Raw genomic sequence first — 22,699 nt, forward strand, 5'->3', positions numbered from 1 at the left:
TTTTTGTTCTAGGAGTTTATCAGAACTTTCCAGTCCCCCTCTCCTAGGCACAAATCAATCTCATTATCTAGTTCCCCATTTTCATATTTGTCCACGTCACTCTACTTGATATTGCTTGCCATTCAAGAAGATTATTCTTTTATTTAGTGTTGAATGCTATAGCTACTCCTTCCTTTTCCTGATTTTTATTGTCTGAATATAACATCTTGTATTTGTTCTTTAGAAAGATCTTGCCTGGTCCTCTTTGCTTCAGTAACACCTATTATGTCAATCTGGTACTTATGTAATTCTCCTGCCTTTTCCATTCATGCATCTTATGGTGATTGTGCCAATCTTGAATTCTGCTGATGTTGATTTGGGATTTATTTCAGTAGCTGACATATCACTGTTCGTTCTGGTTCCATGATGAAAACAATGGGACGTTTGTTTAACCCTTGCGATGTCTCTGCCGAATTTCCTGTAAAAATATAAAATCGCCCCCCTTTTGTATTAGACTTACTAAGTCACTCAGTATCTTTATGATACAGTGAAGTAACTGGCAGAAATTGTTCAAAATATTTATGGGGGGGGGGGAGAGAAAGAAAGAGTTGCTGTTGTTTCTTTTTTTTTTTTTTTTCACCAAAAATTTTGTAATGTTGGGTATTCAGGTAGCTTATGGCTGTTTGGCTGAAGGTGATTTTAGATTTTGAATATGAATTGCAGCCATACTGTTTGAGATTAGGAGATGCATTTGCTGCTGCATGCAAAATCCAAGAATGCTATTTTGAATTTGTTACTACATCTATGTAGTAGAGCCTGTGTAGCTCAGCGGATGTGGCGTTTGCACACCGCCGTGCTTGGCCGCACGAAGGAAGACTTGGTTTCGAGTCTAGTTGGTGACTAGAGGAAATTTTTCTAAGCCTTTTTTCGACCGGTTCCCAAGTTAGTCGATCTCTGGCATGGGCAAGCAGTTTTTTTTTTTTTTTTTTTTTTTTTTTTTTTTTTTATCTATCTAGTATCATTATTTTTCTCCATTTAATCCTGTACATGTGTGAAGGCCTCCATGATCCTTGATAGATTTAATTCTAGTTATGAATTCATCATGCAAAATAAGCTGTAAACGGAAAGCTAACAGAAAGTACTAAGGAGCCGATTATTTCAGTACAACGCGTAAGTACCCTTAGTCCATTAAATGAGCTTTTTTTTTTTTCAATTAAAAAACAGCCACATGAAAGCTCTATGCCTACCGTGCAAAGTAAAGATGGCAGCAACGAAGGCCAACAACAGAGGATTACCTCTAGTCCCGTCAGCCTAGTGTCGCTCATTGTCAACAAACCAATTGACATCATGAAGTGCCGCAGCTGTGAAACCAAAGTTAAAGAGGAAAAAACAGGTATATTGTGCAATTTCTGTTGCAACTGGCTGCATACTTCCTACGTGGAAATAGATGAATTGGCAAAAAAGTTTTTCACCGATCTCAACCAGCCCTACTTCTGTATGATGTACCTCCCTTCCGTAAAACAGCTACTAAACCTAGGCAAGAGAGTTGAAAACCTCGAACAACAACTTAATACTATGATAGATACTTTCTCCTTCAAAATCAGAAAGTTGGAAACTAAGCTCAAGATACTTGATGACCAGCGCCCGATCCCCAGTTCACCCGTACCAGCTAATGAACTTCGTGAACTAATCGCATCTATGGTACATGAGTCGCTCGAGGCCGAAAATAGGAGACTCAATGCTGTTATCCTGAACTTTCTGCCAGAAAATGATGAATCCTTAAAAGAAGACATTGGCAAAGTAGCAGGAGAATGCAATTTCGATCCCAAAATTATCATTAAATGCCATCGTTTTGGACCCATAAACAAAAGAAAGGACGGAACGAACTTTCCACATCTCGTGAAAGTGGCCTGCGACACACCAACAAACACATCCAAATTTATAACGGTGATAAACAAGCTAAAGAACATTCTTCCCCAGTCACGTATATGTGCTCGACCTGATTTAACCTTTGCCCAGAGAGAACAAAGATGCCAACTCTGAAGACAACTAGAAGAAAAACGCCAAAATGGAGACAATAGTTGGATGATAGACTATAAACAAACCAAACTAGTGCAAAAACCACCAAGGAGACCAGTGCAGGCACTGCATACGAAACGTGCAAGACCCTGGCGGTCAAATCCATGCCTCACAGAACCTTGGATATCCACTTCACCAACATTTGTGGTCTCAATTCCAACCTTAATAACGTCCACTACCATCTGCAGTCTGCCGAACCCCACATACTCTTTTTAACAGAAACTCAAATCTCACCTTCCCCCACCACTATCCATCTCAACCTCCCTAACTATACAATATTTAACTCCTTTCGACCCAAGGGTGGCATCTGTGCATATATCTGCTCTGACATACCCTGCCAGAGAGCACCTAACCTAGAATTGCCCAACTTCAACCTTCTTTGGCTAAAGCTATCCCTCCCCCACTCGATTAAATTCATCTGCTGTCTCTATTGCTCTCCTAATACCACCAATCATTCTGAGCTCTTTCATTTCCTCTCCCTAAAAGTTGATTTTTTCCAGTCCCGCTCTCCTAACATCAAAATCATCCTTCTGGGTGATTTTAATGTCCATAACACCAATTGGCTATCCTCTTCCAGTTGTACAGATCCTGCAGGCAGAGATGCTGAAACATTTGCCATCACTAATGACCCTACACAAATTGTTCAAACGCCCACCAGAATACCAGATAACCCGAACCACTCCCCAAATATCCTAGATCCCTTACAAATGACCCCTCCAAATATGCAGTGAATGTAGTGAGTCCCCTGGATAATTCTGACCACAACCTAGTGCTCATCTCCTCCTCCATGCAATAATGCTTACACAGTCACTCCCATGCAAGAGTAGTTTGGCATTATAACAGTGCCAAATGGGACAGTCTCCGAGACTATTATGCTACATTCCCATGGTTGGATTATTGTTTCCGGTCTTCCAGTTCAAACATATGCACCGAACGTATCACCAAAGTAATCTTCACTGGCATGAAAACATACATTCCCCACACTACTCTGAACGGCCGTCCCCTAACTAAACCCTGGTTCTCCAAAAGATGTGCCAAGGCGGTACAAATGAGAAATCAGGCATAACTGGCTCAAATCAAGAACCCCATCCTCCTTCAATGCCTATACTGAAGCCCAAAACAAATGAAAGAAAATTATCAATGCTTCTAAAACAGAATTTGAACGGGCAAAAAGCAGGAAGCTTGCAGCCTGTCCAAATGGCAGCCATGCCTTTTGGTCTCTTGCCAAGGCAGTTGGTCGTAATTTTTGCCCTACACTACTCCCACCTCTATCATACCCAGATGGCTCAATTGCAACATCACCCACAGAAAAAGCTGACCTCCTGGCTTCACACTGTGTTGACAATGCACACATAACCGACAATGACATGCCCTCCAGTCATTCCAACTGCCCAACATGCAATGTCCTCTGTATCCTTTTGCCAAAAAGATATCATAAACCTGTTGTCTAAATTAGACACAAAAAAGTCTCCTGGCCCTGATGGCATTCCTCCAATTGTCCTGAAAGTTTACGCAACAGAACTGACTCCTATCCTATGCCGTCTGTACACACTCTCTTACTCCACTGGTATATATAGCCTGGAAACTAGCCCACATTCAACCCATTCCTAAAAAGTGTGGCAAATCACTGCCATCTAACTACCGCCCCTATCTCACTCACTTCCGTCCTATTTAAAGTGATGGAGAAAACCATCAACTCTCAACTCCTACTCTACCTTGAAGGTGCCCAACTATTAAGCGACCACCAGTACGGATTCCATCGAAGCTGATCAATAGGAGATCTACTCTCATACATCACCCATCACTGGACAAATGCCATGGAGAAATTCGGTGAATCCCAAGTAGTTGTACTTGAAATCTCTAAAGCCTTTGACCGGATCTGGCACAAAGGCTTACTAAGCAAACTCCCATCATTTGGACTGTCTTAGGACTTCTGCAGATAGATTGCCAGCTTCCTGTCTGGACGAACACTATGTGTGATGGTAGATGGCTCCCTATCCTCTCACCATCCATCTAATGCTGGGGTCCCACAAGGTTTAGTTCCCTCACCGACCCTCTTCCTTCTATATATCAATGACCTACTTCAGTTGACCTCTAACCCAATACACAGTTTTGCAGATGACAGCACATTACATTCCTCCCTCTCATTTGACAAACCCTACTCTACACAAGTCACTTCAACCCACAGAACATCAACCACCACTGCCCTTAATTCTGACCTCCAAGCCATCCTCCAATGAGGCTCAGATAACCTTGTCAACTTCAATGCTTCAACTATCAAGTTTTTTATAACACTCAAATTGCCAGACAAGATGAGATCTCTCTTCTCGGAATTACCCTGACACCAAGCCTCTCCTGGCATAAACACATCACAACCATTGCATCCTCAGCTTCTAAAAAACTAGGTTTTCTCTTTTGCTCAAGATGCTACTTCACCTCTAAACAGCTGTTAACATTATACAAATCTCAAATCCAACCAGCTATCGAATACTGCTCTCATATTTTGAGTGGGGTTCTTAAAAGCTCCCTCAAAATGCTTGACTCAGTACAGAGGAGATCAATTAGATTGATAAATGACCCATCTCTCACCAACTCACTCCCCTCACTTTCACATAGATGCTTGGTCTCTGTGATTTGTATATTCTATAAATATTTCCATGGAAAATGTTCATCTGAAACAGCATCAATAATTCCCCCACTCTGTACTAAGCCCATTGAAACACATACAGCTGCCACCCAACATCTTTTCACAGTACACCTTGTAACCCACAGAACATCTTTTCCTCCTCCTACTACTACTGTGGTACTGTGGAATAGTCTTCCCCTGACGTATTTCCCAAGGAATACAACATACAAGCTTTTAAATCAAATGTAAACAAGTTTCTCCTTTCCCAACCCATATACGGTAGTAACGTACTATAGGTTGACCAGCCACCCTCTAGTACATGGGCCCAACATTAAAAAAAATATATAAAAAAAAAATACTCAGTCAATAGTGACTGAGCGAGTAGAACTTTTCCATTGATGCGTAATTAGTCAATCTTTAGTACACCAAAAAATGCTGGTTTTTAATATCACAACTCGGATAAAATCAACCATAGAACAACACATACAAGTACTTATAACTAACTAGTAGTTATGAGTACATACCTATAACTACTAGTTAGAAACATTGCTTGTTATCCAGCAGTTTACAGGAATTCACTTCACTCTAAGAGCAATGAGTGAGATATAGAGAACAGCTATCTTCTCCCTTCTGGGAATGATAAACATGCATAACATCAGCTCTATTTTTTATTAGTGGTAAGCCCATACATAAAGGTTATTTAAATTGTAATAAGGGGTTGTAAATGAACTGTAAAAAGTTAAGGAGAAAGAAGAAACTTGTAAAGATTGAATCTGAAGAATGAATTTTAATGTACACTTTAGGAAATACATAAGAGGAAACAATTCCAAAAGACAACTGAAGAAGGAATAATTAAAGAGGAAGAAAAATGGTCTTTGAGTTTGAAGTTGAACTGGAAAGGAGTACATAATAGCTGCTGTATATTTTAAAGATTTACTGGAGAATGAAGGAATTATCAGTGCTAATTTTGATGAATGTCAACCATACAAATATTTGTGGGAATATAAGCAGCAGAAACTTGGTAACTTTTTTTTTTGAGAAATTGGTCCTTAATCAAACTAATTACTGTCTTTAATGCTAATCAGATATTTTTAGGGTGTTCCAAGGATTACCACTCAAAATGTTAAGAACAATATTCAATGATTTCAGAGATTTGTGATTTGTATAGAATTACTAGCTGTTCATAGGTAAAATGTCTTGAGCTAAAGAGAAAAACATAATTTTTTGTATGCTGAGAAGCAATATTCGTGGCATGTTTATGCCAAGAAACATTGTAGATTACAGTTTTTCCAAAAGAGAAATTTCACCTGGTACAGATATTTCATTGCTCTCAAAAGTAAGATGATATAAAATATTAATAATTTATTTTTATTTATTCTTTTTTTTTTTAGAGAAATAAGAGAGGATTGAATTTTACTAGAACAGAAATTAAGTAACCCATTTTAGTTATCACCACCACATTAAGGAGTGATTTAGAGATCAAAATTTAGGGTTGTAGATATTATATTGTGGAAGTTTTTTGTGATTGGTATAGGCTAGGTTTGGCCAAGAGGAGTGCACTGCATTGTCATCAGTAAAACTGTGCATCAGATTTGCAGTCAGGCTGGGTAAGTTCATCGGTATGTAGAAGAGAGCAGATAAAAGAACAGTATCTTCGGTAAAGTATTAGTTACAAAGTTTGAGGATAGAAGTCCATCCACCATCGCATGTAATATGCGTCCAGACAGAAAGCTGGTAGCCTAGTAATAAAGTCAGACAACAGACCATATGATGGGAGACTTACTTTCCGTGCCATTCTTCAACTCAGAAAGAATAATCTAGTTTCATTCTTGCTAAAATACATTCCTTTCCTTCCAGAAATCTCATTTCACTTCCCTCCCTTAATAATTCCCATCCCTCGAACAGAATACGTCACTTTTTTTGGCTAATGTTTACTTGTAGCCTTTCCACAAATGCATCACACTTGATGTACTTGTGGCCTACAGATGCTGCTAAATGCTACTAATCAAAGCTTGATGATATCCAGACGAAGGCAGTTTTCTTACTTGATTCCCATCCCTTATACATATGGTATATTTTTGCCTTATGTCTGTCTGCAGTAATTTGATGGGTGGTATCCACAGAGTTAGCATATATCATTTCTCCAATTTCTTCTAAGCAGCAGCTGCTCCTTCCATTCACTGCAGACCCATCAAACCATCCCCCATCTCATTTATTCCTCTAACCTCTTTTTTCTGAAACAGCCATCCTCATCCCAGGACCTACAACCTTTAGCTATTCAAAGAGAACATCAGTAGGTTTTTTGTGATACCTTATCCATACATACTCTACTGATGTGCTGGTTCTGCATATATAGTTGTTTATCTCATTGTGTGTGTTATTGAAAATGTACCAAGTTCAAGTGAGTATCTTGATACTCACTTGAACTTGGTACATTTTCTATCACATAAATTTAGTGAGTCAGAGCTTTCAGCTTTTAAGCAAAAAAAAAAAAAAAAACACCAACAATTGTTGTGATCCATCATTGGGTGTGTTCCATTCAGTGGCATATTTAGGTATAAGCCGTATAGGCCTGGGCCTAGAGTGGCAAATTTTGAGGGGCAGCAGAAATTTCCTGGCTCTCATTTTTGTATTATATTTATATTACAAATTTACGATATATATAGGTTATGCATGTAAATCAACATGTTCATTAAATATGGAGGGGGGGGACTAGGGGCAGGAAATACCTAAATACGGCATTAGTTCAGTTGGATATTGGATGATAATGAATGATAGTGTGTTTTAATTATACAACTTAGTTAGCAAACTAACATTGTGTGTGTGATTGAAAATGTACCAAGTTCAAGTGAATATCTTGATACATACATAAATTTAATGAGTCAGAGCGTTCAGCTTTTATGCAAAAAAAAACCTCCCAACAATTGTTGTGATCCATCATTGGATGTGTTCAGTTGGATATTGGATGATAATGAATGATGGTGGGTTTTAATTATACAACTTAGTTAGCAAACTATATTCTGTATTAGCTGAAACTAAATCATTCACTCACTCTTGTAGAATAACATCATGAAAAATTATGCTTGCTTGGCCATTGACTCAACTCAATTGAAGATAGAGAACTGTGTACAGTTCTATCAGCATATAAAGCATTTTGGAAAAAAAAACAAAGATGGAATTGGCAGATGAATTATAGATTGAATTTAGTTGTGTTATGGAAATGAAAATTAAATCCTATAAAATCCCAAATAATAAGTGTAGAGACTAAGAGGAGAGTAATTTCGCTTTCAAAGATGATCTGGAATGAAAAGTAGTCTTAATTAGAGGAGCATATATATATATATATATATATATGTTATTTTATATATCTTATAAAAATTATTCACAGCCTTTTATATATCTTATAAAAGGCTGTGAATCTTATCTGCTTAGTGTATTATGTCTTTGAATATTTCTATTCTTCTGGCTGGTTTGGATGTTTTGAGGATGAAACATGCACGTTTCTGAGAAAACCCCCACCACCTCTATATGAGACTAGCTAACTCACCTTTATTTCAAAAGCCCTGAAAAAGGTTCATGCCCTGTGTAGGATTTGAATTCAGTTCTTTCTGATCAAAGGACATTGTTGAAACTGACTGAACTACAGAAGAACTGCTAAATTGATGTCCTAAGTATAAAATTCAGATTTTGCAAAGCTTATATAAAGCATTTTTTTCAGTAATCCAAGTTTTTAGAACTCTACTAGGAATGCAAAAAAATGCAAAAAAAAAATAAATGCACCAAATATCCTTATATAAGCACAACCACACACAAACTAAAATCCATACCTCCAGTGCATATATTTCAGAATGAAATTCCATGCCAGCTTTAAAAAAAAAAAAAAAAAAAAAAAAAAAAAAAAAAAAAACTCTGAAAAATTAGAATAATCAAAGAAAATGCATTGAATAATTTGCAATTCTAATTTATTGCATAGAAAATAATTATTAGCAAATATGAATTAGCATCATCTAAATCCACGTACTTTGTAGATTATATAACCATGTAAACACATAAAAATATAAATTATAAGAAAACTGTAGTTTGAAAACATTCACAAAATTCAAATAATTTTTAATGTGATTCAAAATATTTGAATAATGCAAAAATAAATGCACAAATATTACACTCAAAGGGAAACCTGATAATTAGTACTTTGTTGCATTTCCTTCCCTTAGTTTTTATGACAGTTCGTAAATGGTTGGACCTATTATTTACTAGCAGTTCACAGTCTTTTTTTTTATCAAAACATGCCGGTATGGTCTGCAGACTAGAAAAGTTCATTTTTGTCTTTTGGGGAAACTTCTTGAAGATGTTTCTTCATAATTCACCACAAATTTTCAGTGGGATTTAAATCTGGTGAGTTTTCCAGCCAAGGAATTACATCGATTTGCCTTTCTTTGAGCCATCTAGTAGTGGTCTTGGAAGTGTGACAAGAAGCTAAATCTTGCTGAAAGAAACATTCAGATTCAGAAATCACCATCACATAAACTTCCAATGCCAGTAGCATAAAGTGCTCAAGAATTTCTTGGTACACTTTGGAATTTACTCTTTCGTACACAATACACACCCTACCTGGACCCTCTGCAGTCATACAAACCCATACCATGACAGAGTTTGTAAATTTCACCAAACATTTTATATATTCTTTATCAAATTCTTCTTGCTTAAGATGTCAAACTCATATCCCTTGATGACCATGAGACATGCAGAACATACGTGCATCACTAAAAAGTACACTTTTCCAGCCCTCAACCCCACAAGTCTTTGCTTATACCATTATACTCTAGCTGCCTTTTGGTTGCAAGTCATAAGTGGCTTCTTCTTAGGCACACACACAATTTAAAACTCAATTTGTGAAGTCGCCTCAACACCGTAGATTTAGATACATTCACACCTTGTTCTTTCCATCTCCTGTGAAAATACCTTACACTTCGGAAGCGGTTTATCTTCACAATATTCTTCGTCTCCTCTCATCTCTTGATGTAGTTATTACCTTTCAACCGCTATTGCAGCAATTATTTTGAAAAACTCCGGTTATTAGAATACTGTCTCAATATTCTACTCATGCTTGCTTGAGAACATTTGAATTCCTGAGCTATAAACTGTTGAGTTTGGCTTTCTTTGTGTAGAGACTCCCTATGAAACTTCTTAGCTTCTGATATGTCACTCATTCAACCCATGTTTAGCAATGATTAACTGAAATCCATGCACAAATGATTTCGCACACAAAAGTCAATCCTACAGCTACTGACATATATGCTATTTCTATTCTCTCCTCAAAGCCAATTGGAAAAATTTGGAATATTGTAATATTTTGAACCGCATTAAAATTATTATAATTTTGTGAATTTTTTCAAATAACAGTTTTCTTGTAATTTATATTACATTTTTATGTGTTTACATGGTTATATAATCTACTAAGTACATGGATTTAGATGATGTTAATTCATATTTGGAAAAATTATTTTCTATGCAATAAAAATTAGAATTACAAATCATTCAACAAATTTCGATTATTCTAGTTTTTTGATTCAGAGGGGTAATAATAATAACTTACAACTTGGCTTCGTCTTTGGTTTTCCCTTTTTCACTCAACTACAAAATTTTGCATCAAATTTACTAATGAATAAGTTAATTAAATCCTATACAGAAATTTTATGCATAGTGAAAATATGTAAGGTTAATATCTTTTCCTTGCTTTATAAAAAGAATTTTTCTGTGTACAACTACTGCCTCTTTTTTTATATATATCTCCATTGCTTTCTTCTGTTTTTCTTTTCTTCTCTTTCACACATTAGTTAGCTGTTCTTATAATATATCTGAATTTCTCATGGTATTACATCTGATACCTCAAATATCGATCAAAACAGTTCACTCATGTTGGAGAAGGTACATTATCAGTCACACAATCAAAATGAAGCTCTGATTAGCTTACTGATTTCACTGTTGCTGCAGATAATGTCTACAAGTGTTTTAAGTTCCAGTTATGTGATAAAATAAGTACACATTGCTGATTTTTCTTAAAATCAATAGATCTAGGTTAAATGCAAAGGTACTTAGGCTTACGTACCTTACTAGCTTTCTGCCAATAATGAAACTAATATACTCCATTTGCTTTATAGTTCAATAGGACATCGTTCTGGAAAAAATATTGAATCGTGGTGAATCTGGATAATTCAAATATATTAGAAGAAAAATGTGGCTTTATTCAGTTTTACCACTTATTCTGGTTGTTTTTCATGGAAAGATAAATATACATACAGCAAAATGGGACTGCAGTGGTTTCCCATCCCTTTCATCAGTTAGTCCATTTCTGTAGGAAACATTTTGTAAACCAAGCATTTACTACAGCTGCACATAAACTAATAATATGACTATGCTATATCATAACTGGTAATTAATTTACGGAATTAACAACGCATATAAAGTATATTAATTAAAGATAACTTTAATGAATCACTTCTGTATTTTGGCAATGTCACATTGCCATCTTCAGGAACATAAAGATATGGTATGTGCACTAAGGAACTAACAAAGCAAATGAGGAAGAAAGTAAGAAACTAATATTGTTCCTAAAGTCCTAATGGTGCCCTCTTGCGGGCTAATTTGGTAGTCTTGGTAGTTGGGCTGAAGTTCTCATAATGAAAGTCTCCCAAATTTGGGGCAGTTTCATGCACCCAAATTTGTTGAGGTTAGGAACGTTTTTTAGAGCTGCTGAAGATTCTTTGAATAATCTTTTTCAAAGATTAAATTTACAGTTATCTGTCCTCTATAGGACACCTTGTTGGAACATTGGTTCTTTTTCAATTACAATTCGAATTATTTCTGTAACAATCTAGTTGAGTGCTGCATGCTTGATGTTGAGCAGAAAATGTTTTCCTTTCAGTTGGACAGTTGTTGAGCTGAATATTTTTATTTTTATTTTTTAAATGATCTATTGGTTACTTAAATATAAAGAGCCAACAGGCTTCATTTCGGCGATATAAACATTAATTAAGCATTAATTATAGCAGAGTATCTAAGTTCTTTTTGCTATACCCTTTGGTATTAATTTGGTCTAGCTACTCACTGATGAAGCCTCAATAAAGGCTGAAACCGGTCTGGGTAGTGACCTCCCACCATAATGTAATAACAGCATACATTTCCTAGGAAATGTGTTTTTAAGTTATGGAAAATACCAAGAATAGCGATCATAACTTTCCCCACCTTTGCAACGAGTTGCCCATGTTTGTACTACGTTCTAGGACTACTTGCATTTAGCTCATGCTAGTATTCGCCGATACTTTTATTGTTTTTTATACTATATTCGGCATGAAACTCTCTGATTCCAATCTTTGAGTTTCTTATTCAGTTTTAAAACAATGTGGGATTTAATATCCCCTTAATTTAATTAATGATCTATTAGTAATATTTCACCTTGTATTTTTTTAAAACTGTTCTTGTAGTGCCACTGAAGATGGTCTGCTATTTCCAGACAGAAATATTTGGTTAATTAAATATCTTTTTTGTGTTTACGTGCTTATATTATTCAATCTTTATGTCACAAGTATCCTTAAAACATCAGGTGAAAATGTTGAATTTTTCAATCTGTAAAGACTGTGTTAAAGGTAACAATAATTCTGGATTGTTTTAATATCCTCATATACTCTACTATGCTGGCAATATTTTTGTAACCAATTGCTATTAAATAAAAATTCTTCTCCCAGGACTTTTTTCAATTATATGCATGTCCTTCTTGGTGTATCATTCATCATAAAAACAATTTTCATTTCTGAATTAGCTGTATTTTGACTTGTAATATTAATTAATATTAATTACTAGTTCCGTTGCTGTTTAGATTTGTAACACAATTTGCTTTGTTTACAACATTGTATTGTTTATAGCTATTTTCTTTTGTGTTTTTAAAATGTATATTTACATAAATGTATTTTTTATAGCCAAATGCACCTAATGTTACAATTACAAAGGGCACTCAACCTCAGCAACTTTCAGGACAACTTTCTGACACAATTTGCACAAAGAAGGGCCATTCTCCTGTAAATGTTGGTAAGTTAATTAAGTCTCAAGAATGTGAATTGTGTTCCATTTTAAGGAAACAAATTTAAAGAAAAATTATTCATTTCTATTGCATTTGGTTTTCAGCTGTATGCTTACTCTCTTACCTCCTACTTATACGAAGTTATCAAAAATTATATTAAAACTGAAACATTTTTTTTTTTTTTTAAATCAGAGGTGAAACTTCCTCATTATGGAAGATAACACTCCATGCTTTAATTACAAATATAAGCATAGTTCATCATCATTTATTGGAATTTAATAGAAGCATATTCATCATCATCATCATCATCAAATTCCTGTCATGTACCCTCAAGATGTGTACAGGATATGATAGTACTATATGAAAGATTTACATCATTACTAACTTACTATCGACAATTTTCCTCCAAATCAGTCTGTTACCTGTCAAGACTCCAACATTATCAGATCCTATATTTCTATCTTCTAAAGCACTTTTTACTGTATAAGTCCACCTATATCTTGGTCTTCCTCTGGGTTTTTTTCCTGCCATCCTGGCAGAGAACACTTGTTTTGCTAAACTTTCCTCTTCCATTCTGTTTAAGTGACTATACCACCTGAGATAAGCTCTGCTAACACATTCCTGGATGTGTTAGCAGAGCTTATCTAACACAATGTCAAATTCTTTCCTAATATCCTCATTTTTAATATAATATTGCCATTGATGCCATCTGTTCATGCCCCTAATCTTTCTCAGGACTCTCATATCTGTGGTCTCTAGCCGTTGGTCAGATGTTTTACTTCTGACCCAGCTCTCAGATCCATAAGTTAAAATTGGCTTGAATACTGTCTTGTATACAGCTAATTTAGTATTTTGGCTAATTTCTCTTTTATTCCATATAAATTTATTCAGTTGCCTTCCTACCATACCAAATTTGTTGATTCTGTTGTCTATTTCCATATTTAATTCACTAAAAATTGTGCCTAAGTAACTGAAATGTTTTCTTGTTTTATAGGTTCTCCATTCACAATGCAGTTGATATTTCCAGTGTTTCTGCCTGTTTTCATTGTCTTTGTCTTTTTAATGCTGACCTTCATACCATATCTATTACAACAGTTATTCACTTTAGTCAGGGAATCTTGCAGACTTGTACTGGATTTATTTAAAATTATAACATCATCTGCATAAAGCAAAGAGCTGAGATTAACATCTCCCATTTTGATATCAGGTTTAATACCACTTTCTTTCATAATATGATCCATATATATAATAAATAACGGAGGGAATAATGTACATCCTTGTCTGACACCAAATTTAACATTAAATCATTAAATCATCTTCCTGTACTTCCTTCAATTCTAACTGCTGAATTGCAACTCAAATAAAGACTAAGTATTGCTTGATATAATGCCCCATTGACACCATATAACTGTAACGTTTGGAATAGCTTCTCTCTTGACACCTTGTCATTATCCTTTTCCAGATCTACGAAACCTAAATACAGATCTTTGTTATATTCTCACGATTTCTCAACTATTTGTCGTAAAGTGAAAATCTGATCCTGACAGCCTCTATTTGGCCTGAATCCAGCTTATTCTTCACTAAGTTTCTCTTTCACAATCCTTCTCAACCGTTTCTCATGTATACTTGCATATATCTTACAAGGAACAGTCAGTAGGGAAATACTTCTGTAATTCTCACATTCAGTTTTATTTCCCTTTTTATATATGGGCATTATGATAACTCTACTTCAGTCTTCCAGAACTCGTCCCTCTGTCCAGCCCTCTGAAGTATCCAGTGCAGCCACTGTCAGACTTTTATACCTCTATACTTGAGTATTTCTGGTCGAATATCATCTACTCCCGCTGCTATTCCACATTTCAGGCCTTTGATGGCTTTTTCTACTTCAAGTATGGATATGTATTCCTGACTGCATCCATGTTGAGTGTTTTTTGCCGCTGCGCTATCACTGCTTGTTTCATTTAGTAATTTTTTGAAGTAATTACTCCATACTTCAAGGATATCTTTTTCTCCAGTTTTCATGTCACCTTTATCATTTTTGATTCCTTTTACAGCACATTTTCCTCCATTCTTGAGCTTTTTCAACAGTCCCCAGAGTATTTTGCCTCCTTCTTCATATTTATTTTCCGTGTTCTTACCAAAGTCCTCCCATGACTTTTGTTTAGCCAGTTTTACACAGTGTTTAGATTTCTTACATTTGTCTCTGTATTCTCTAAGAGCACAAGCTGACTTATTTGCCAGGATCTTTTGATATGCTTTCTTCTTTTCCTTCACTGCCTCTTTAACTTAATGTATCCACCATGGAATTCTTATTTTTCTATCCTTGCTGACAACCTCATCACATGCCTCTCTGCCTGTATCAGTCAGTGTTTTCTTCAGGGCTTGCCACTGAATCTCCAAGGTTTGGTTCCTGTTCTCAAACTCTTTTATTTTTTCTTGAATAATGTTTGTGTGTGTTTTAGTCTACAGTTCACATCTGAGATGGTCAACTTTTATTCGCTTTAAAACTTTCTTACATGTTCTTCTTTTCAATATGTTTAATTTTATTCTGCTCAAGATGTCTGTAGACTCTGGTGCTCTCCACCAGGGAGAAAACATCACTATCGACAATAACATAGTCAATGGGACTTTTCTTATTCCTGGATTCTTCTCTCCGTGTGAATTTGTGCACATTTTCATGTGGGAACATGGTATTATTAATAACCAGTTCATGTCCTGAGCAGAAATCCAACTGATATTTGCCATTATTATTAGCTTTGCTCTTTTCTCCAAATTTTCCCAAAATATTTTTGTATGTCTCACAATCATTTCCTACTCTGCTATCTAGATCCCCAACAAGGACCAACTTTTCCTTTTTCATTGTGTCAGTTGCTTTTTCTAGAGCGTCAAAAAATTCCTCCACTTCTACCTTAGTAGAACCTTCTGTGGGACCATAGGCACAAATAAGTCTCATTGTCCAGTTCCCCATTCTCATATCTGCCCACATTATTCTACTTGAGACTGACTGCCATTCAAGAAGATTAATCTTGTATTTAGTGTTGAATACTGTGGCTACTCTTTCATTTCCTTGATTGTCATTGCCTGAATATAACATGTTGTATTTATTGCTCAGAAAGATCTCACCACTTTTTGTCTTTTTTTGTTGCAGTCACCCCTATTATGTCGATCTGGCACTTATCCAATTCCTCAGCTGGCTCCATTTCTTTGCCATTGATGCTTCTTATGTTCATAGTACCAATCTTGAACTTTGGTAACGTTGAGTTGGGGCGTGTTTTAGAATTTGTTCTAGTAGCTGACTTTTCATTGTTTGCCCTGGTTCTCTGGCGGAAACAACGGAGGCTCTGTTTAACCAGGCGACGCCCCAGCCAGCATGAAATTCTGTGATGTTGTACCATCATTTTATATTTTGGTTTAAGCCAATAAGAATACAATTTGGTTGGCTTAATCCCAGATTGCCAGCTTATCCTTGTTCATTCAGTATCCAGGTAGATTCCTAATGGTGCACCACGAGAATGTGAGGATAGGACATTAGGTCAGAAACCCTGGTTGGTGCTCTGCATTCCTTTGAAGGCTATGTGGAGGTCGTCTCTCAGTTATACAGCTTTGACCCTTAAGCATCCCAGAAGCATAGTTGGTGATCATGAAATCGTCTCTCATATCATTTTGTTTAGTTTTTTCTCAGTAGTTTTGTTTCCCAATTTTTACACAATATCCACTTCTTTAATATCTCCTATTACATTTGGTTTAAAGATTTGAATTTCTTCATTTGAATGCAGTATTGGCTTTAGAGGACTTTTGAGGAATGGTTGATAAACTCTAAATTTTGTCTGCAGTATGTCTGGTCTGAAGTTGACCATGAATATTTACCTCTTCAGAAGTCACCTTTTGCCATAAATTATTTATCCTTTATCATTATAAAGAAAAGACTTGCATCAACTATCAGCATGTTTGTCAATATAGAAAATGAATTTGACTTGATTACTTTCTTCCTGCATCAAAGATTAGTCACAGATATAGTACAGTTCTGAAGAAAAAAAAAATCTAAAACCAAACGAAAATGACCTAAGTCAATTATTTTAGTGCAATCTTTAGCCTGAAATAATAATTTTGTGCATAATCTTGGAAGCCAGATATTGGTTAAAAAACAAAACTTCAGTATTCTCATCAAGTAGTAACTCATATTGTTTACATATTTATAGTCTGAAAAGGTGTGTTAAGAGGAAGTACCATTCCAGAGTATGAAATACCCAGAAATCAATGTATATGGCATGATGTCTGGATGTGGTGTGTTTTATATTATTTCCCTGCCAGCTCAATGAAATTGAATGATTTATTGTGAAATGTACTATGTTTGCATATAATTCCTCACATGTGGCTTTTAGCGATTAAATGCATTTTGTTTAATTAGATGCGTTCTCAGACCTGTTTGCATCCATTGCAAGATAACAATAAAAAAAAAATTAATAATAATAGCCTAATATTCAGCAGTTGTGATTAATGTTTGATTTCTATTTTAAAAAAAAAAAAATTCAGCAGATATTTCTTAATTGGTCGGGTTTGATGAATCGTAGTGCAGTTATGTGGTAGAACAGACATAAGTATAAAGCACTTTCACACTTTGTACAACGCAAAAAAAAATTACTGTAAGTAAATACTGAGAAGATAATACATGAATATTGAAAATGAAGTTGGATTGATTTATTTTGTCTTAAAATTGGTGCTACTCTGTCTACAGAAGCTCTTGAAATATTCATTAGTACACACCATGACTGCAATGAGTGCCTTCTTAGATCACAATAAACTGTCTGCCTTATGATGTTTCGATGTATGACATTTCGCTCATATGATAGTTTTCAGTTATGTCCAGAGCCCGTTAGTATGATGCTGTATTCACTCATATGATGTTTTTAGTGACCTGAAGCTGCCATGAATCAATCAACAACCAATTTTTCTCTACTCTGATTATTTATGATGTTGTTGCTCATTACATCTCTGTGTTTTGGAGAGATGCTGTGATTATCGACATCATAAACAAAATGTTGTAAAGAAAACTTCATAAACATATATGTTAAAACAGTTCTACTGTCCTTTACACACTTCAGAACTTGGGTAATAATGCATATAATTGTATAGATTTGCAGTTCTACAGAACACAAAATTCATGATTTCAGTTATTCATACCAACATCCTCAATATTCAACATTGGGACTGTTCTCATCTTTTGCTTCAAATTACTCTAATTTCATAATGCAAATCATCTTACCTGTTCAGTCTTCAGTCCATCTAAATAAACTGCAGCCACTAGGACTATCCAACTACTGACCCTCAGGAATATAAATATATTGAGAAATTTAACTAATAAAATTCTTGGTGTCATCAACTTGATTCATCTTGATTAATATGCTATGATAAAAAGCACATTGACATGTAGTGATAAGGAGGTGGGTGCCTCTATATAAGGCATTGGTCAGGCGGCATATGGACTGTTGTACTCATATTTGGTCATCAAAGTTTGGGACACTTGACTGATTCATCTGTTTATATCTTTTGTAATTTCACCATTGCATTCAGTTACTCCTCCGAGATAGGTGAAGTTTTTTACCTGCTCTGGATTCTTACTGTTCAATTTCAATTTTCAGATTGGTCTTTCTTTTTCCTATTTGCATAATTTTTTTTTGTCTGTATATAGGTTTAATCAAAATTTTATACATTCTTCCTTTACTTTATCAGAAATTCATTGTAGATCTTCTTCCGTGCCTGCAAGTAATGCAGTGTCGTCTGAAAATTTTAAATTTGTTATATTTTTCCCATATATTTTGATTCCAGAGTCTTCATTGTTTAAGTCCTTACTGGTTGCTTCTTCCAGTGTAAGATTGAACAGGTCCGGTGACAGGTTGCATCCCTGTCTTTCTACACTGTGTGTGAAACCAGTTGGTTAAGGTGTCCTTCACACATACTGCACTTTGAGATTTCTCGTATAGATTCTTTATTATTCTTATAGTTTTGTTGGGAATTCCAAATTCTTTCATGGTTTCCCATAGTTCTCTTCTATGGAGTAAATCAAATGCCTGACAAAAAGTCGATGATATTTATATAGCAACTTTGGCTGTACTCTGGTGTCTTTTCTATTAGCTGTCTTAAAGTGAATAATTGATCAATTGTGCTTCGTCCTAGTCTGAAACCTGCTTGTTCTTCTCCTAATATTAGTTCTATATATATATATATATATATATATATATATATATATATATGGCTTAATTTGTTTTTTTTTTTGGAGTACTTTAGTAAAAACCTTACTTGGAATACTGAAGAAGCTAATGCCTCTGTAATTATTGCATTCTGTTTTATCTCCTTTTTTGTATATAGGAGTTACAACTGATTTGGTCCAAACAGAGGTATTGCTTCATTTTTGTAGATCCTTTCAAATAATATTTTTAATGGTTCCAAAAGTTCCTTTTCTGCTTTTAAGAATTCTGCATGTATTTGATCAATACCGGATGCTTTCCTAGTTTTAAGTTTATCTATGCTGTGTGCTATCATTTCTTTGCTAAAGATATTTGTTTCCTCTTCCATTTCAGTGGCTGGAATAATATCGTCCTGAGAGCTATTTTTATTATATAAGTCTCTAAAAAGTATTCTTCCCAACTGGCCATTCTTTTTGTTTTATTGCAATTAGTTGTCCCTCTTTGTTTTTGATCATTATCATTTTTGTTGTCTGTGACTTACTAATTTGATCTGTTTGTTTATTTATATTAATCCATGGAGGTTTTCTTTTTTATAGCTTCTCTGACATCTTGCATTTTTCTTCTAACCAGTTATAATAAATTTACTTTAATCTTTTATCCAAGTGTATGCAAACAAAGTTTGCGCCTGAAGTATCTTCAGGACTGAGGCTACTCGTAGTAAAGGTGGACCAAGCTCTCATCACTCCTTGTCTCAGTATCTCCCATAATGCAAAGCACATCTCCTTGCGAACATGTATAATGCTATGCATTAAGGGAAGGGCCACTACCCAGACCGGTTTCGATTGAGGTCTCGTCAGTGAGAACCAGACCCAGAAGAGGTGATACTAAGGCAGAAGCAATGGAGAGGTCATATTTACTTATACGAGTTGCCAAAAGGTGTACCACCGTATTATTAAATTACTCTGGATTTAGAGCAAGATGTTGGAAGATTATTTTCCACTTGGTTAGACTATAATAAATTTAGTTTAATCCTTTATCCAAATGTATAAAAACAAAGTTTGCACCTGAAGTATCTTCAGGACTGAGGCGACTCATAGTAAATACGTTTTACTATGAGTTTTCGCCATAATGTATTCATCAGGGCAACAAACTTAATTAATTCCAGGCTTTTTTGTATGTTTATATCTGCAGTCTGTTTGCTGCAGTTGGATAGTTTTCTCTTTCCCATTCTCACATATACTGATTCCAAAACTGAATTAATAATTCCAAACTATTGTACAGGTCTTCCCGTTTACCATGTTCATAACAATTCTCTTTTAACATTATCATGTTTGCATATCAAGAGGCATCGACAGCTAATGTGGGCCTGGGGAAAAGAACTTACCGGGTCCTCCAAAGTAGGAAAAAAAAGCAGAAAAAACTTATTCTCAAGCTAAAATAAAGACCCAAAAGACTTCACTTCGGCGATGCAAAATTATATAAATTAAGTGGATATTAAATCCAACATTCACTTAATTTATATAATTTTGCATTGCTGAAGTGAAGCCTTTTGGCTCTTTATTTTAGTAAATACTTTACGCACTGACTGAGAGTTCGCTTACGGAAAATACACCTCTCCGACGCTTCGAGTTCCTTAGTACTGAGAGTTTTTGCTCTCTTAGGTTTCTGCCTGGTCTCTGACGATAACCAATGAGTTTGAAACTGCTCTCAGGCCAGTGAAACCTTATTAAAGTGGACCAATAGGAGACGAATATATGGATGCTAGCATTCATGTCACCAGTTAGGTTCAGCTAGGGCAACTCATAGTAACAATGCGAGTATATTCCTGTTAAGCTCTCTGGTCAAATTTCACACGAAACTTTGATAGTTTCTGTATTCGGGTTTGAAATAATGTTGGATTTAATATCCACTTAATTTATATTATTCTCAAGCCTTCAAAAATCACAGGCCTTGGAATCTTACCCCCCCCATTGGGCTGTGCATATCTTAGTGGCATTACAAATTCTTATCATTCATCTAGGAAACGTTTCTTTAGGAAAAATGATCTAGTTTCTCTGGCTCTCCATTATATCTCACCTCAGTAAATGATTTCTATAGACTCCTGAAGCTACATTCTTTCAAGTTCAGGCCATCCTTCTTTAATCAGTCCTTTCCATCATCAACTTCACTCCACACATCCAAAAACTTTCACTCGTTTCTTCTGTACAGTCAGTGATTCAAATAATTTTCTATTGATATCCTCTCCCTTAACTGTGTACTATTATCAGTTTTCATTATCTCAATCTTCTTTCTTACCTCTTCCAGCAATCCTTTCATATCTTCTCTCATACTGTTTATCTCTACTTAAATCATTTGTTCCTTTGAGCACTATTATCTCTTTCTTTTTTGTTTCTCATTTTGCATTCATATCCTTAACTTTTGCTCCTGGGAAGTTCGAAGTTAGTTACTCCCTTCAAATTTAATGATTGAATCTCTATGATATGTTGCTTCTTTTCATTTACATTCTACTTGACTTATTATTGTTGTTGTCTTATCCTATTCTGATTATTTTACCTATCCTGCCTGTGTATTTTTAAACATTTCTAAATTCTAACTCCTTGATTGATTTGTATTACTCTGAAAATTCACATCAGATCGGTATCATAATTATCAGCATTGTAATGCTTTTGCTCATCTCACCTTTGGTTTTTGATGATGATCTATTGTTCTGACTGGTTTTTTGGTACCATTTTAGTAAACTGACTATCTTAAATTTACAGTATGTCTAACAATATATTGGTAAATGCATCAAATACAATAAATTCAGTAAAACCCACAATACTATTCAAAAATATCCTGATTAATCTGAAATAAATGCTGAATAAATGAAAAAATTTCACCTGTCTTACTTACACAAAATTGTCTTGAACCAGATATAGAAGATTTAAGTTATTTTTCGATGGCTGGTAACAGAGGATTAAAGTTGGGTGTGTGTATATGTGTGTATGTTTACTTATTTTTATTTTTTTTTTTTGTCTAGCATCTCTACTAAGAGGCAGACTTATCCTGGTTCAGAAAAATTTTCTTCACAAAAACATATTTATAACAAATATGATGATTTATTAAGCTGCTGTGATATTTCTGAGGATTTGAAATTGGTATCTCTGGAGTAGGAAGAAAAAAAAAAAATTATGACACCTCCAAAGGAGTCCAAAGGGAGTCCAAAGACTCATCGAGGGATGACACCTACTCTACAACTCTCAATCCACCAACTACAGCAAACTGCATCATCTATACCAACACCATCTACTTCCCACCACCACTAGATATGCTAACCACTTGGTCAACCATGCTGGCTATAATTAAAGAATTGTGGAAACATTTATTTGCCACCCTTGTTATTGTACCCCTAAAAGATGTGAGACCACTGGTCAGCTTATTGAGACCTGAAGTAGCTTGAAAAAATTCCATGTTTAGATTCAAGAGCAGGAGCTTCAGGTTATGTAAAAAATAAAAGTATAGTACATCAGGTTTACAACTTTTCATGGGTTGGAGTCACATGAAAAGCACATTTAAAAAAAAAAATCAAAATTGTAACAGGTTTGGATGTTAGGTTTTATAATATATATATATATATATATCTGATCCACACATGAAACACCACATGACCTATAGCATATCAGTGTCATGTGTGGACAAGAGGAATAGAAAAAACGAATGTGTTTGAACAGCTAAAGGTTGTATTCTTTGGGGAAGGCAAAGTGGCGGGGAGGC

The 22,699-nt window shown here is 35.2% G+C and overlaps 1 protein-coding gene across 4 annotated transcripts in view; it reads left to right on the forward strand.

The window, feature by feature from the left end:
• The window catches only part of LOC150092679 (mediator of RNA polymerase II transcription subunit 25-like), a 616,627-nt gene that overhangs the window by 219,322 nt on the left and 374,606 nt on the right, over nt 1-22,699 (forward strand). For all 4 annotated transcript variants that reach the window (XM_090414304.1, XM_090414306.1, XM_090414307.1 and 1 more), the window contains exon 11: nt 12,661-12,769. In XM_090414304.1, the coding sequence (XP_090270430.1) occupies nt 12,661-12,769 (109 nt within the window). The remainder of the gene's footprint in view (nt 1-12,660; nt 12,770-22,699) is intronic.

Source organism: Typopeltis vanoorti, chromosome 25, assembly GCF_054136105.1.
Source record: "Typopeltis vanoorti isolate ZY-2024b chromosome 25, IOZ_Tvanoo_1.0, whole genome shotgun sequence".
NCBI classification, from domain to species: Eukaryota; Metazoa; Arthropoda; class Arachnida; order Uropygi; family Thelyphonidae; genus Typopeltis; species Typopeltis vanoorti.